This window comes from Tauraco erythrolophus, chromosome 6 (genome assembly GCF_009769465.1).
Source record: "Tauraco erythrolophus isolate bTauEry1 chromosome 6, bTauEry1.pri, whole genome shotgun sequence".
Taxonomy (NCBI): domain Eukaryota; kingdom Metazoa; phylum Chordata; class Aves; order Musophagiformes; family Musophagidae; genus Tauraco; species Tauraco erythrolophus.
Window position 1 is genome coordinate 26,290,470 of NC_141470.1, and position 17,296 is coordinate 26,307,765.

At 34.0% G+C, this 17,296-nt stretch overlaps 1 protein-coding gene across 1 annotated transcript in view; it reads left to right on the plus strand.

The window, feature by feature from the left end:
• The window catches only part of SBF2 (SET binding factor 2), a 282,057-nt gene that overhangs the window by 242,261 nt on the left and 22,500 nt on the right, over window positions 1-17,296 (plus strand). The window contains exons 29-34 of the mRNA XM_086612941.1: window positions 2,250-2,387; window positions 3,543-3,638; window positions 7,323-7,394; window positions 10,122-10,306; window positions 13,995-14,171; window positions 17,136-17,237. Of these exons, the coding sequence (XP_086469067.1) occupies window positions 2,250-2,387; window positions 3,543-3,638; window positions 7,323-7,394; window positions 10,122-10,306; window positions 13,995-14,171; window positions 17,136-17,237 (770 nt within the window). The remainder of the gene's footprint in view (window positions 1-2,249; window positions 2,388-3,542; window positions 3,639-7,322; window positions 7,395-10,121; window positions 10,307-13,994; window positions 14,172-17,135; window positions 17,238-17,296) is intronic.

Consider the following 17,296-nt stretch of genomic DNA (forward strand, 5'->3'; position numbering starts at 1 on the left):
TCTATCTTTTGTTTAAATCCATGCTGTTGTGATGGCCTTCATGTATGATATACTTAAAAGGTCAATCATTTTATAGAAATGCTTGTTCACCTGTGCAGGTAAGGAGTTCATGCTTTGAGTCACCAGTAATCTTTCATCCCTTTACACTACTGTTAAGCACTGTGTGATGTAATGATTGGTGGTTCCGGATGAAGGGCAAATTTTCTACTTATAATCTTTCACAAGGACATTATTGCCCTCAACCTTTAATTCAGGTATCTGTCTGGTTCAATAACAGACTTGAATATAAGTCAGGCTGTTAGTCTGTTGTATCTCTTTCCTAAAACACACACAATACTCTTCACAAAATAAAACTTTGTAAGTGCAAGTGGTAATGACATTATTCTTTCATGTAGACATTTCATTTCCTTTCATTTAAGTAAATTGTTAAGACCTAAATTGGCTTTCTGTGGCACTGCTTCAAGGACCAGGAGACCCAGAGATCATTCAAATGCATTTCAGGAAGTGTAAACCCTGCTTAAGAGTTGAAGAGAAAATAATGTGTTTCTTCAGGCTCGTTCCACTTTGTCAGACAGAAACAGCGTGATGTTTCCTGCATGTACATTTTCTAATCACTTGCTAATTGTACTTTCCAATTCAGACACTAATTTTTATAAGGCTATTTAGATACTAATTTTAACAGGGCTATCTTGAAATTTCTTTTGCCACCTCCAGCTAATTAGCTTACTATTAGTCTCCAGCATAGGATCTGATTGGATCATCACTGATTAAAACTATTTATAAGTTACCATTGTGGTTTGTCAAAATGTGCTCGGTCAAATTCTTTGACTCACTTTATCTCTTTTTCTGAATCTTAGCTCTTGTGGTCAAGATACCAAATCTTGGTTTAAGCAGCTATGACATTTTTGTCCTACAGTGAGTCCAGAGGTGGCTACAATAAACTAGAATTCCAAAACTTTTGTTTGGCATTTGAAAAAAGTCTGACTCATTGAGACTGGACACTTTTTTGTCATCATAGTGTGGCCCAGGACCTGACCTTCATCTCTTCCCCTTTCTTTAAGTCCTTGCACCTGAACACAAATGGGTGGAGTATTTCTGGTTAAGATTTCCACCCCCCACTCCCCACCCCCCTTGATTCTGTACTTCCTTCAGTACTTTCTCAGAGCATCATACCTTCTCATCTTGCCTTTTTTCCTCCATCCTCTGTTTTTTAAACTGTGTCTGTTTCCTCTGTGGCTTTGCTTTCATCCAGTCATTTGCAGCTTCTTCTCTCTTTCTGAAATGATCCTTTTCCATGTCTCCAGCAAATTAAGCAATGTCAGTTAACAACTGAAAAACGATTCTGTTTCTGACGTCTGTAGAGTATTCATCTGAAACTACGTGCACATAAATTATTATTCAGAGGTTTTCAGAGAAGGAATTGTGGTTCTTACAACAGGGCAGCCTACAAGGGCAACCTCCTCCTACAAGTTACCTAAGCATGTGGGAAGATGCTTTCTGAAGTTACTTACTGGTGAAGGAGCAGGTGGATTGTCACTAGAGAATGGGAACATTACTTTTCATAAGCGGAGATCCCTTGACATGTGTTTTCCAGGTGTATATGCACTGTCCATCCTCTTTCCTCCCTTCTTTATTCCACTAAAAAGGTCAGATTCTGGAGGTAGATTACCTGAAAGACATGTAGATTGTGTCCGTTTAATGTCTCTAAATGCAGCAGAGTGCATGAACACTGTCTTCTGATGTATGTATACTTTCAGTAAATGGGCAATATATCTCAAGGAACCTCCAGTTATAGGTAAGTAACTTCCGTTACTGGAATGAGGAAGAGCTGATTGAGTATGGATTTAACTTAAATTTTGCTGTCTGTTCTCTACACTTTTTTTTTAAAGGCTGAAATTTACTGACAAATAGCACAAACTTAGAGGTGTTGCTTTTTGTTCTGAAAGTGAAGGGAAAACTACATAATTTCCTTTCTGTTTGTAGTGATCACTGGCTAATGGTGAATATTTTATGTAGTAACCATGAGGTAACAGACTTCCAGAAGATTAGCTTTGTGGAGTGGAATGCAAGAGAACATCTAGGTGAACAGCTGAGCACTCTTTGTCATCAAAAGAATGGGGTTTTGAACCTTTGATAAACCATGACGTTTTCAATGCTCTGCTTTATATAGTAAGCTTTTTGTTTTGCTATTCTATGTATTTATAAGCGTATTTGTATTTTGATGTATTCCATTCTTCTTATGCGTCTAGCTCCTGCTTCTTTAGAATCTTCAAGCAGTATAGAACAGGAAAAATACCTACAAGCCTTACTGAATGTGATATCCGTCCACTGCAAAATGAATGGCAGTAATACTCTCACTGTTAGACCAACAATTGCTCTGTCTCCAGGTAAAATTGGTTTACATAGTGATTTTCTATCGTTGAGTTGAAAAGTGACTTTTCTTTGATTTGGTGTTAATTCAGTTTCTCCCAAATGAACTCTGTTGTTTCTTTATTGTTGCATTTTCCAGTTAGCTCATTCACTCTTACTTTCAATGAATGTGTTTTCCATGTGTAAAGAATGTTTACAATCTTTCCCAAAATATTTTTCAATATTCTTAAATCTGACAGTAAATGATTACCTACCTGTGGGTCATAGTTTTTGATAAAATTCACTTGAGTATGACAGGCCAATCTTGAGGCATTAGTAATTTATTACAATTCTGGAACAAATAAAATAAGGTTCTGCAGAATATTACGATGCCAAAAATGTCCAATTTTTTTATATCAAATGCAACAATTAGATTATATAACATAATTAAAAGCAAAGATCCACTTTAAAGTCTTCTATAACAAATTAAGTTTATCGAAATCTGTATATTGAATAAGTGAATGCCAAATTGAAGACAATTCAAAATACTATTCTATTTCCTATAATGAGAAAATACAAGATTGCAGACTCAGATTCTGTATGAACAGATGCAATATTTAGCTACAGCAGCAATGGAGGGCATGCAGGCATTTTCATGTGTGTTATATACTCATAATGGGCTTTTATTGTCAGTTCCAAGTAGAGATTTACTTGCTGTGAAAAGTCTTTCAAAATACACTATTTGAGCAATGCATATGTGGAACTATATAAAAATGAATCCATGTTTTATTTCAGTTATTCTGTGATGAAACCTGATAAGGTTTATGTGAAGGTAACCCCACTGTCTTAGAAAGGGGAGTATGAGACTTGAAATTGTGTCTGTCTTTTCTTACTCAGTTGGTGGTAATTGGCCTAATACCGTCAAACAGTGGCTTTTCTTGTAAGATAACACCATTCCCAAAGTACATGCTTTGCTTCATTTACTGTAAAATATGTTGATTGCTTAGCTGTATCTAACATCTCTGTACTGTTTCCAATGTATACATGTTTCTTAAAAAATAAATCTGAAGTACTACATTGGCAAGAATTAGCTGTATTGTGTGAAAAAGGGCATTTGTATCAGTTATGTAAAGTGTTAGTTTGAGTAACACTGTAGTTTTTTAATCTTGTATTCTTTTTTTGGCTGACTTTAGGCACTGAAAGGAGGGCTTCAAGAATGTCTACTGTGTTTAAGCAGGTAGTGCCAGGACATTTGGATGTAAATCTATCCAATAGCTTTGCTCGAGGAGGTTAGTAAGACTAGCTCAAAGTCTATTACTTGAAATAGTAAATGATAACAAAATGTTAGTGAAATAAAAATAATTACACTGCTTACCAATTCATTACTCTGTGAAACAATGAAATATAAATTACAGATTAGCCTCAGTCCATAACCTTATTTAAGTATCTAATTTCTGTTTGAGTACTTTACTTGCTATTGAAATAAAGCTTGTTTCATATTGGAAATCAGTGGAAAAGTAAGCACTAAATTAGGAATTATGTTTCTAAATACTTTGTGATTCATCCATATTTTTAGTTTGTCTAAAATGTGTGACCTGAAAAATGCATATTTTATATTAGGATTGAATGCACATTAGAATCTCCAATTACAGATCATTTCAGCATTTGACTGAAGAAAAGTTACAAATAACCTGTCTGAATAATTTTACTCTAGGTAAAGGAGGGAGTTATGTGGTCAGGCTGTAATAAGTAGAGAGATGCAATGTCTTCTTTGGAAATAGTTGTTCTTAGGTACCTAGTGTTGTTTCTACAAGAACCTTTCATTCTGTGAAGTGGATTCCAACTACTTATACTCTTCTAGTTTGATGAAATTGTTGTGATTTTTTATGTGCAATACATGCATAAATTAGTGCGTCACATTCCTTAAATATATGATAGGATAGGGATGAATCAATTTTCCAAAAAGGAGCATTTTATATTCCATTTATTACCATTTAGCCCAGAAGGCTGCTCTTACAATTATTTCTAAGCATCTAAAAATTGCTTTTTTTCCTTTTTGACTCCTTCTAGCTTTGTGAGCAGTGTGTTGACCATCATACGGCAAATGGAGCTCAGAGTTTCAGAGGCAGGAGTGAGAAAGGCTATAAGATATCTCATGTAAAATTAGTTAGACCTACTTTGACCTGCTGAGGTCCAACCTAATTTGTTGTGTGATACAAAAACTGTAGCTTTATATGAGGAAGAATAAAACAGTTTTGTAGAGAAAAACTTTCAGAAGAGATGGACAGGTTTAGAGAAATGAAGGAAGGAAGAAGGCAAGGAGGGAGAAAGGAAAGAAGAAAGGAAAATACTCAGAGCCTTATAGAGAAGTAATGTGAGAATTGTAGTGGAAGGGAACAGAGGAAGGGCAGTTAAATGGTGATCTCCAAAGAATGGAAAATTCCGTGCATTTTCATTAACCATAGTATATGCATATTTCATATTTAAAAATTCTGTTTATGCTCTCTGCTAACTGTCTTGTTATTGTAGTACATGGAGATGAAAAAAAATAGTGATTTTAATTGGATAGATAAAATGGCTAGGGACCTAAGAGTACAGGAGTTAATAGTGTCTGGAATTGATAGATAAATTGGTGGCTGCGCCCAGCTTGACTTTGTAGTTAAGTAGTGCAAATGCTGGGGAGCTGAAAGCAGACATTTGGTTGTGTTCCATCCTCTTGTGTAGGGACAAAAGTGCCAACAGCGAAGTGGTGCTGAGGGGCAGTGAAAGTGTTCCAGATAAGTAAGGGAAAGCTTAGTGGTTGACTGGAGGTTGTCTTTTGAAGATTAAAGAATTACTGAAATAACTGTTGCTGGTTTCTGGGGTTAGGGTTTGTAGTGAGTGTGATAGGATGAGTTTGTTGCTACTCAGTGAAGAAAGAAGGAGGCTCAAGGCAGTATTAGGTCACAGATGTGTTGTTTTGTTGGACATTGAAGTCTCTTGGCTAAATTTCAGCAATAATCAGGAAGAGGGCAGAGAAGCTATCTTGTGTCTTACTGGATTGATGCCACACCTGCTCTGTGTATCTGAAAGGTGTAATTACAGCCCAGTATCTGCAGTCTATTCACAGTTCAGCAGGATACATGAGGAGTTTGCTGAAACATAAGAATGTTTGACAAGTACAATGGGAGCCCTAGTGAAGGTGAGAAGTTGACAGGGTAAGAGAGAACAAGGAAAGGGAATATCTCCCTATAGAGAAGTAAATAATAGGGTTTTTAGATGAGCTAACAGAATTCTTTTAGAAGAAACTCTAAAATTCACAAAATATGTAGAATCTCTACAATTGTTCTCAAATTGATTCATGTGATTTATTATTGCAAAGTTTTTTAATACCTTTTCACAGCTAGTTGTATGTCACATGTGAAGTAGTGTCACAAGACTACATGCAGGACCAAAAATACAGGGTTTTGATCAGCTGAAGAAACAGACTTATTTTATGCAGGCAGTCAAAAAATGATGGTTTCTCTCTCCTTCGTATTCCTAAGAGTAACTCAAAAAGCAAAAAAAGAAAATGGGGTTAGCTAGTTATTTTATCATAGCAAGCAGCTATGGATTATGCACTACACTGTACAAAATACAATAGCAATATTTTTGTGGTTTTGATTCTGGAACCCTCTTTCCTTGTTTTCACTCTCACACATACCAGGGCTGAAAAGCCAGATTTAGCTAAGATACACCGATTGAAAATGACATTTTCTACTTTTCATGCCAGGCAATGTATTTTTAATACACATCCTTTTAAAATTTAAGCTAAAAGATACATGCCAGAGAATAGTATTTCTCATTTTAAAAAATCATCATCATTCTGAATACTCATCAATTGTCCTGAAGTTTTGTATTCATGTCAGGTGCAGTTTTCTGCGTTGTCTGGAACATTGTAACAAAGTAGTTGCCTAAAGCCCAGTTAAGTTGTTTCTGATCTGAAATATTTGGCCAAATACTTGTATTTCATAATATATTTGCATTCTTGAACCTTTCTTTTGGCAATACCTTGGTTGATATCTTCCGTAAGAATTGTAAGTTCACTCAAAACACGTACCTACCTTATATTACTTCGTAACTAGAGCATGGTTCTACAGAACAGCACTTCTTAACCTGGCATTGTTGTGTAATTTAGTAGAATAAAATACTTTCTCAGTATGATTTGCTGCTGTTGGAAAAATACTCGGATATTTATAATTAATAAATACAGGCTCAGCTCCAACATTCATTTTAAATGCAGAAGATATTAATATTTTGAGTATGTTTGAATAGAATATTTGTATTAAAAGAAGTTGCTTGTACTGATGTGACTTTTGAGCCAAAAATACACCCCCGATAAGCATATAAGGCTCCCACGGAAAATGAGGATTTTTGCAAGGATGGAGGAAATGTCTTTATGCAATGGATATTACATGTTTTCTAAATTACATACTTTTACACAGTCCTTTAAAAATGTTTGTAGATGTATAGAACTAACATCTTGCACTCTGATTTTGAAGTCCATCAAATTTGGTACCTAAAATAGACTAAAACAGTTTTTAGAAAAAGCCTAAGGTTTGGCATTTTTAGTTAAGCTGTCAGATGGATAGAAGCTTTCAATAAAGTATTCAGCAGAATGATTTAATCATTACATTTCCTTTGGTATTATAATTATGGAAAACACATGATGGCTATGCTACATGTTTGAAACTATTGCAATGACAATGCAAATTACTCTTTTTTGATAAATGGGTACTTCCTTCCCATTTTATATTGGTTTTCTGGCTTGATTGATGTTTTGTCTTGTGATGACTAAGATTTGTGCTGTCTGATAAATCCTATGCTATAAAGAAATTCAATATATGCTAGATCTTTGGAAATTACTAAGTAACCCTTTTCTTTTCTCCTGCAATGTGTCTCGCTGCAATGTGCATTCCATTCCTCCTCCTTCTGTCTTAACTGTTATCTACCAGTGCTTGGGTACAGAGATAAATGTTTCACTCATTCAAATTCCAAATCAGCACCTAAGGGAAGAGTCCATCAAGGTACTGTATTCTGTGTCCTGAAAGCACATTCTTTTCTACCATCTCCATAACTATTACAGTATCTTAATACATGCTAAAGTGTTACTGACAGAAAACCTGGATTCTGCATTAACAAAATTTTGAATTTTTTAGCTCGTTGTTGTGGTTTTGTTTTGCTTTGAGTTTTTTTCGCCATTGAATGTATGATGCAGTGACAGTGATTAGCCAAACACTTCACCATGTTATGATCTAATGCAGAGTGATATGTAGAAAATTTTCTGTGTGAAAATTCTAAACAGCATAAAATTAATTCTGCAAAATAGTGTTTAGTATTCCTACTGCTTTGGTAAAATAGCTAAAAAATACTGCTACCTAGTGAAATGAACTTTCTTTCCAAAATTATTGTTAATGTTAATGAACAGGGAAAAATTGATTTCTGCCAAATTAGAAAGTCTTAATAATACGATATAGGCCAAATAATGAAAGATAGATACTTCTAACAAAAATTAAGGCAAAAAATACTAGGCAAAATTAGAATAGAAATACAATAGCACTGTAATTGTGTCTTTTAATCACTGTTATTCATCAGCGTGTAAACATGTTCATCTACATGTATTTGAAACCAGTTTTGTTGCTTTTGATGTTCTGCAGGTGCTAGTGATGGCCTGCATTTGTAAAATGTTATAAAGTGTGACTGTGTATTTTTGTATGTATTCTCTTTGGGGACAGTTGTCTGTGTTGAACCTAGCATTTTTTCATACAAAATGAACAAGAAATTGTTTCTCTCACTAAATGCTTGCTGTGATCTCTGCTTGCTAAAGTCTTTATTATTTCAGCAGTAGTAGTTCAGATGTGGAAAAAAAGTTTGTACTAAACATAATACTTTACTATGTGAGGTATTTTATAAAAGTGGCTGTCTTTGAAGTGGAAACTGGTTTAGAACTGTTACCAATTCATAAGTTCCTAGCCAGCCCTTCTCAGTTACTCCTGTTCATTTGCTCAGATCTAAGCCTAGCTGCCAGGCAGGCAGACAAGCGAAACTGTACAGACAAGTCCCTATTGAGGCTTGGTATACGGAATTATTCTTTAGTAGAAAATTAAACCTGCTTCTAAAACTAGAATAAAATTATTTTGCTGATTGAGCTATCTCAGTGGTATTTTACTCTTATCTGCAGCTTTTTTCTTCTATGCGAGAAGTGTTAACCATGCGTATTATTGGATTTTACTGAAGGGATTGAACGATTTTTTGGTATATCTAAATTTCTAGTACTACGAGGGATTTCTGGTGCCTCTTTGGGATATCTTGCTTCACAGATTTATGGACAAGAGTCTCTCTGACAATCTGATTTACTGCATATTGGGTTAAAGAATTTCACACTGCCATTTGAACACCAAATTTAGTATACTTTAAGGGATTAGATTTTCAAGTAGTGCTATTTATATTCTGAAAATCAAGTACTTTTCACGTACCTCACATTGGACACATGAAAACAGTCTCACAAAATCATTGTTATTAACTAAGACACAAGAAACAGAAAAATATTTTCTGCTTGTCTTTTCTTCTGCTGGTGCTAAACAGACCTTGGCAATCTGATTTATCACTACTTTATCTTATGCTGAAATCATGAAACTTTACTGAAGCATGATCAGATGAGAGCATGTCTGCGTGCTGTAGGAATTTCCTCCCCAATACAATACAGCTGCATCAAAAAGGCACAATATACAAACTAAAAATGCTGTTGAGAGGCAGAGGTTATTAGGTTGGTACAATGCCATTCAAATATTGCTGTGCTACTTTCAGGTGCAGGTCCATGGTCCCACATCACACTGCAGTTTCAAGCTCGCGTTGCTAGATTTGGGATTTCTCTACCATACCCTGCTGCCAGGGTAATGGCGATCTTACTGCCATTAAAATTAAATTACATTAAAACTGTCAGAATGTGATAATCTGGGCATCCTACTCTATACTCACACAACTGTACTGTAGTTACATCTGCTAGAATATAGTTGTGAAACACATGATTAAAAAAAGAACTTCTTTAAATTCCTTTTAATTCTAATTGTCCATTAGACATACACAATTAAAAACTAAAATTCATGGCATTCTGCATTTTAATCATGGCATTTCAAGAATAAATATGGAATTCTTTATTCTGAAATGTAATATTTGAATTGATATTCTTTATATACATTTTCATTATAATATGATATTGTTGATACTATTACATTGTGTAGAACGAAAGGAACACAGGAATTCTATGTAACAGGGAATTTTATGTGACACTATTTCTCTTTTGAAGAAAGAAATTATATAATATTCTTACTAGTTAGATTTCCAAAATAATACACATTTGACAAGGAAATATATCAGATTTTCGTCCCAACTTGTGAAAAGAACACTTGCAAATTCATTTCCATACACTTAAATGGACGTTAATTGCTTGGAAGTTGTGATTCATTTTGTCATTGTATTACTGATATCGCAACCATTTTCTCTACAATAGAAAGTGCTGTGCAGAGTTCGGTAAGTGTCTTACGTTAAATGACAAAGCAGTGGGATCTTTTTGACAATTTGTATTATGAAAATATTTCTTTCTAGTGTGTGCTGTTAATTATGTCCTATGAGGGATACAAATGACATATTTTAGCACTTTACTTTCCAAATTATGTTTAGCGTATGCCTTAATAATTATGATCTCCAGTGCCTCAAGCAAAGAGGTTTTTAAATATTTTTTCATCTTTATGAAGGTGTATGGGCGAGTCTTCGTTCAAGCAATCGATTTATCAACACTCAGACTCCATTCATTGATGTTGGTGCAAGACTTGCAGGGAAAGATAACACCACTTCCTATAGTAGCAACACTTTTCTGCAAAGTCAGCTTTTGAGACGGCAAGCAGCCCTCTATATATTTGGAGAAAAATCTCAGTTACGGGTAATGTCAATTTTTTTTTTTTTTGTTAACATAGTTTTTATTTGACTTGAGTTTAATAACCCTTTTTTTTTTTTACAAGACAGTAAATAATATTCTAGATAAGGCAGATGGATAACTCTCTTAAAGGTGTAAGCTCTTACGATGATTATTCCTATGTGCAGAGTAACAATGCTACACAACTCAGTAGGGGCTGGAGGCAGGTGTGCAAATCAAGCTCTGTGGTTATATAACACAACAAAGTTAGCATAAATTAAAATATACTAAATAACCTTCAAGAGCAGTAAAATATCAGGCTCAAACTTACAAAAGTTCTGTGAGTAGAACCCTATTTGTCACTTTTGGTCAAGTGCTGATGTGTAGTAGAGCTAAGAGATACAAAGATGGCTAACAGATGGCTAGAGGAATGGGATAGCTTTTGTGCAAGGTGGGAATGGAAAGAATTGAGAATGGAAGGGAAATACATTGTTAGGCACCGAGCATCCAGCAAAGCCTTCATATTCAGAAGTCACCATGTCTTAGCTGTCTCAAGTGTCTCTCTGCATTGGCTTTGCAGAGAATGAGGGCAGCAGTTTGGGTCTGCTCAGTGTAGCTGCTGGGATAAAGATGAGGATAAAGATGAATGGTGGGACTGTGCAAATGGAGTGGGGCTGGGGTAGAGGCAGTGGAGCTTGCTGCCCCTTTCAGAGACTTCCTATTTCAAGGGAAGTGCTGGAATCCTGTGAGTTCTTGCTTTAAGAACCATGCTTAATTACACCTAAATACATGCCTACTGTACTCTGATTCTTCTGACTACTCATCTGATGTTCAGCTGAGTCATTATCCCAGTGATTTCTGTTTTGGGAAACATGAAACAGACTGATTTGGTAATTTAAAGTGCAATTTTATTTTTCCTGATGTGTTGAAATATGTTATGAAGCAAATGGAACGTTAGTCAGGAAACCGATTACCAGAGAAGAAAACCTTCGTTACTGTGGGCAGTGCTTAAACTCTCATGAAGCCAAATTGATGTGAATAAGGCCAACTCAGAAGTCTGTCTTGATTTGATTACATGAAGAGGACCATGATGTCTACAGTTTTGAACACCTTTTTGGGTAGATTTTAATATTTTAGATGCAGTTGTTTAAGAAACAGGTATCTTCTACATTAATTCTTGGTAGTTTTACTTTTTTTCAGAAAATGTTTGCAGATTTTTTTTTTAAATCTCTGCATTCAAAGATTGAAAAATCAATTGTTTTCTAATTTCTTATTTGAAATGTGGGCATGCATAAAATATTATGTATTTTTTGAAATATGTCAGTTCCAAAAGCAGTTATTGATAGTAGGAAAATACATGAGTATTCAGTTCTTTCTGAAAGTATTTTTTATCAGGAGATGGAAGAATCATACTGTATCAGAGTGATGAATCAAAATTATTTGCAAACTTTTTTCTATTTTGACTTTTCTTTGTGATTTAAAATGGGTTTTTTATATCTTTTTTTGTAGTTTTAGTTGTATTTTTAAATGATGGTTATATAACAGATATTAGTTCTTATTCCTTTTTTTTGTCTTTTATTTTTGAAAATTCATTTTCCTTTTGGTTTCTTCATTACACATTGGTACACAAAGTAGTCATTTTCAATTACTTAGATTTCATTTGACATTCTATCGCTTTCTAATATAATTAGCATAACAATAATTTACAGAAATATCCTGTTAAGTCTATAATCAGTGTTCTGATTTGATGTAATAAAGCATGAGAATATAACATAAAAGACTAAACAGAAATTTCAAAAGTAAACATCATTTATCATTATTAGAACAAACTGTTCTTTTGAACAATAAGAAAACTATTTTCTGGCAAAATTTTTCTGTTTTATTGAGTTAGCAGTTTCATTTCCTTTTGTAAAGCATATTCTTCCCAAAGTTCTCAAACTGGTCTATTCATATCAATTTTTCGTCTTGCTGTATGAATAGATATGTAGTAGAAAGATCTTTAGTCTGCTGCTTTGAAGTGACTCTTTAGACCACTTGGGCAAAAAATGGAAGTTGTTTAATGTATCAGCAGTCACAAATGAAGTGGGGATAATATGTTAGTTCTTGGTATAGATTAAAGCATTTTTAATATATTAGCGTACAGGTGTGTATTATTATGCAGAATATGAAAAGAGCTGACTATTGGATGTACTTGCAACAAGCATTGGACAAAATAAGTAGGATGTATATAGTTTGGAAATTGTTTAAAAGTCTATTCTTCAAGGATCCTTACATTATGCTGAATTATTTCCTTACCAGTTTAGGGCTTACGAGTTTTTCACTTTTTTTTGTTTTGCTTAATAATACAATTTTACGGAAGATAAGTCATCTCTGGGCATTTCAAAGGAAAAGTGTATTGTGTCAGCAAATGTAAGAATAAAATTACATAGCGATTAAGTGATTGTTTCAAACCTTCTCTCATTGATTTGTATCTAGTCTATAAAATCAATTCAGCTTTTGTTTTTGTATAAAGAAATCTTGTTGATCTTTTTATTGTGACGTATTTTCCTAGCTTTTGTTATAATCCTGCTGATTTGGAATATGCTGGCTTTGTAAACAGTGTGGCAGAGCATGCATTACTGATGTTAATTCCTATAAGGACCTGCTTTATTCTTTAAATACCATGTCACATAAATTGATGATACAAACAGAAATATATAACATTTTAAGGAAATCATGCTTCTTTTCTCTATTGCTTTTATCATACATTAGTACAACTTAGAAATCTAAAAAAACCCAAGTTTAGTAGTTGAGATACTACTTTTAACAATACCAAAATATAGACAGAACTAAATCTGGACTTTCACTTTCCACCATTTTTGTTTGGCATGCTATGAAGCAGCTTAATGAAGATTAAGCTTAATTCCGTGAAAGAGCAATTTCTGAATAAAACTTATAATGCTTCCTGTGAAGATCTTCAGGGATACTTCATACATGAGAATTGTTTTTACTAATAACATTCTCCATATTATCCTTTTTTTTTTTTTTTTAAGTTAACTAACTTGATCTCTTAAATCAGTCCTCCTCTCTTATTGTTCATTTTCTAAATGCAGTAAGTAAAAAAGAACATGAAGAATTCTGCTAGGAAAACCTCACGTACCTCTTGGAAATAATCTCAGATATGCCCTGACTGCTATTGAACTAGTAATTTAGACAACCGACTGTCTCAATGTGCAGTGATTGCTTAGATGAGTCAGCTAGTTTCCAGTTTTGGGGGTTCTTTTCGGATTCAGAGGTTACTTATTTTCTGCTTTATTCATCTACCAGAATCTGTCTCGCACTGTTGGTATGCCATCCATACAGTTATTTTATTTTTATTTATTTATTGTTAATTTGCTCGAAAAATCCTAAAGGAAGCACATTATGTTGTGTATAAGAACTCAATAGATTTATCACTCAACCTTATTTTTTTACTACTATTATTACTATTGCAAATATGACTGCCATGCAATACATTCTGCTCTTATGAGTAGTAGATGAGTACTTTATTATGATACATTTTGCAAGTGGTGTGAGGATTTATATTATCCTGGAAAGATATTTAGCTAAACAGATTTTTAATTAGGACTTGAAATATTTAGCAATAAAGCAAGCAAGACTTTGAGATTTGATGAGACCATCAGTGAAAAATATGCTTCCCTTTTGAATTACATCTGCTGTTGTCCTTTTCACACAGGGATTCAAACTTGATTTTGCTTTGAATTGTGAGTTTGTTCCTGTTGAATTCAGTGACATCCGACAGACAAAGGCAAGCTTTAAAAAGCTAATGAGAGCTTGTGTTCCCAGCACTATTCCTACAGATTCTGAGTCAACATTCCTTAAAGCACTTGGGGAGTCAGAGTGGTTCCCACAGGTAATTTATATGACAGATACCTCTAATAATCTATATGCAGTACTGCTTACACAAAAGAAACTTCAGGCTCTTCTGACAGAGAACTATTGTGTTCTAACCTGCTGTTCTTCTTTGTTCATTGTCATTATTTTGCATAGTATCAATTCTCTCATTACCATAAGCATTATTATTTTAACTCAATCATAACATGTAAAAGTGTGGGAGGCATTTTTTATAGCATAATTTATGGTTTCTAACATGAAACACGTACACAAGTAGAGTTGATTTTCTGCTTATATAAATTTATATTATTGGTTTTAACTGCTTTTTCTTATTTTATACATTTTAAAAATCAGAAAAAAAGTATAGAACAATAAATGAGCCTTTCAATTTTAAACCTGATATTTTACTTTTCTTATGTGTTCCCATCCTGAATTTCCATAGGCACAAGAATTTAACAAATAAGCTAGCATCTGGCATCTGTTATCTGTTGTGGGATATGGGGAAGTATTTGCGGGGGAGACGTGATTGTGTGTATGTTAATCTGTTCTCTCTGAATGTGTTCCTTTACTTCCCTATCCCATATTCCCTTACATAAAGATCAACCAAACAAAGACAAGGCTGGAAGTAACTTTGCAAGATACTAATTAAGAAGGATGTGAGAAAGTCAGCTTTTTGTAAATCTAAACCCATTTTAATTATAGTAAAAATTTTTTAGCAATTGCATGTTATGTTTTAAATCCTTGGCTGAATATATTATTCTCAAATGCAATTAATCATAGAAATCAGAATAGACTCTTATCCTGATTTCTTAAGGAGGAAATACACGTGAGTAACACAGTCATCTGAATAATTACACATCAGAAAATGTACTCCTGGTTGAAATGCGCAACAGTGCAAGGAGTGGCTTAACTTCTTTCCTTGAGGTGTGATAACTCCTTAGAGAGCATAGGAACTGGTCATTGCTGTGTCTGAATGTTCCCACATTCTTCAGGAAGGAGAGAAGCGGGAAGAGCATGAAGACTTGGCTCCCTCATCATGTGAACATTTTCAGTCACAGAGTAGTTGAGCAAGTTGATAAGTGTAGGTAAATAAATTGAATGTCTCTTTGGTGAAATAACATGTCCCTATAGCAGCACAGAGATCACAAGAAGAATGTAACATTGGAGTTAACTCTCTTTTGGCATATTTGAGAGGAAAAGTAATAGCGTGTCGCTTGTTGCTTAGGATTACAGCATAATGTCACACGCTAGCTGTGGGACATCTAAACCACATTTCTGTAGTTTAAATCATGTCGTATGTGACTTACATGATAAAGTTAATTTATGACTGATTTGACGCACTGTCTACTATTCCTGTGAAAGAACATAGGTCTGTCATCTTGGAAATGTGTTTTTGTTGTATTAAGCTTTGTAAGGATGTGAATACATAAGAAGAAATTTAAAGAGCTGCCCTATCTTCCAAATACATATGAAAATAGTATTTTGCATTTTTAATATTGCATTTGTATAACAAGATCGAATATCAGTTTCTTCATTAAGGATGGCAAAAATCAGCCTTTCTGCTATTCTACTGCCTAAGAAAGTATAGAACAATAAACAAACTGCTTGGTTTTAAAAGTGGTGCTCTTTTCAATCTTTTCCTATTAAAAATTGCAGGAAAATTAGTTTATTTTCTAAGTAATGACTATGTGAATATTCAGAGGAGTTAAATGTTTTCCATCACAATTTCTGTGATAATTTTCATAGGATTGGGGGAAGGTTTAAGAGGGAAAAATCAGACTGTCCTGAACAAGGACGAATAACTGTTATTTGATTGATCTTTTTTCCTCTTATTTTGTCCAATTTGATTTTGTTCTCCCTGAATCACTTTCTTGTGCCTTCTGTACTTTATGAGCTTACTTTCTCCCTTGCATAAATGATCTTAGATGTCTCTTGCCATCTTTTGTTTATTTGTTTTCCTATATTGCTATCTCCCTTCTTTCAAGCTTTCATCTTTCCTACTGCTGCTATTGGTTGGATTTTATTCAGTGCTCTGCAAAGAGCAGTTTTGGTCTACTGTAAAAACCTGAATTGCGTACATACTGTCTGTTATGTTGTTTACCAAGAATGCTGTCGTAGTATGACAAAAATGGTAGAACCATCATGTAGCTTTTCCTTTTAGTAATCATAATGTGAATCACTACTTTATCATAGTAAGATAAAATTGCTCAAATTTCCCTAAATTTTTTAACCTGCTTATATCTATCATGTTTGAATCAATCTCATTCAAGTCAATAACTTGTCTCTGAGAAATTAACTAGCCCACCTGTGCAAACAATTTTAGTATCACTGCATAATGAATGTTGGAATGCACATAATTAACGTGTCCTCTTTCCATATGTTTTAGCCAGTCTGCTCAAAAGCAAAGTATAAGAAATGCTGTTTAATTTATCTAAACTATTTCCAGATTATACAAATGGGGATTTTTCTGTGTTTGTTTTTAGGTTTGTCGTTTGGAGGAGGATTATTGTTGTTATTGTCCAGTTCATTAATTTCCAACTTCCATAAGCATTAGAAATATTATCTTGTAAACATCTTATGTGGGTTCTCCCATCACAGTACTTAGTGACTTTATGGAACCTCAGCATTTCACAGGAAATTATTTTACTGTTAAGCCCAGGATGGAATTTCTCTATAATAAATCTGTCAGCTGTGTTGTTCCCATTTTCCTTTTTATGACAGTTATTTTGTATAGTACTCATCGGTTTTAATAGTTTAAGTTCCTATCTTCAAATCTTTGCTTAGTTTTCTTGTAATTCAGATAAAAATCCTGAGACTGTTACATTTAATAGCTTTCTGATCTGTTGCATCAATGCATTTCTCTATGCTATACGTAAATTTCAGAATACCTATTTTAATATGAAATATGAAAATATTCTATTTATTGATAATATCTATAAATGTCTCTAACTCGAGTATGTTACTTATTTGTAATACTTTATAGCTTCACAGGATAATGCAATTGGGTGTGATCATCTCTGAGCTCCTGGAAAATGGTTCTTCTGTTATGGTTTGTTTGGAAGATGGCTGGGATATTACTGCGCAAGTAAGCTGCTGTTAAAATTTGAAATAGCTAAATATCAAGAAAAAAAGCATCAGGGAATA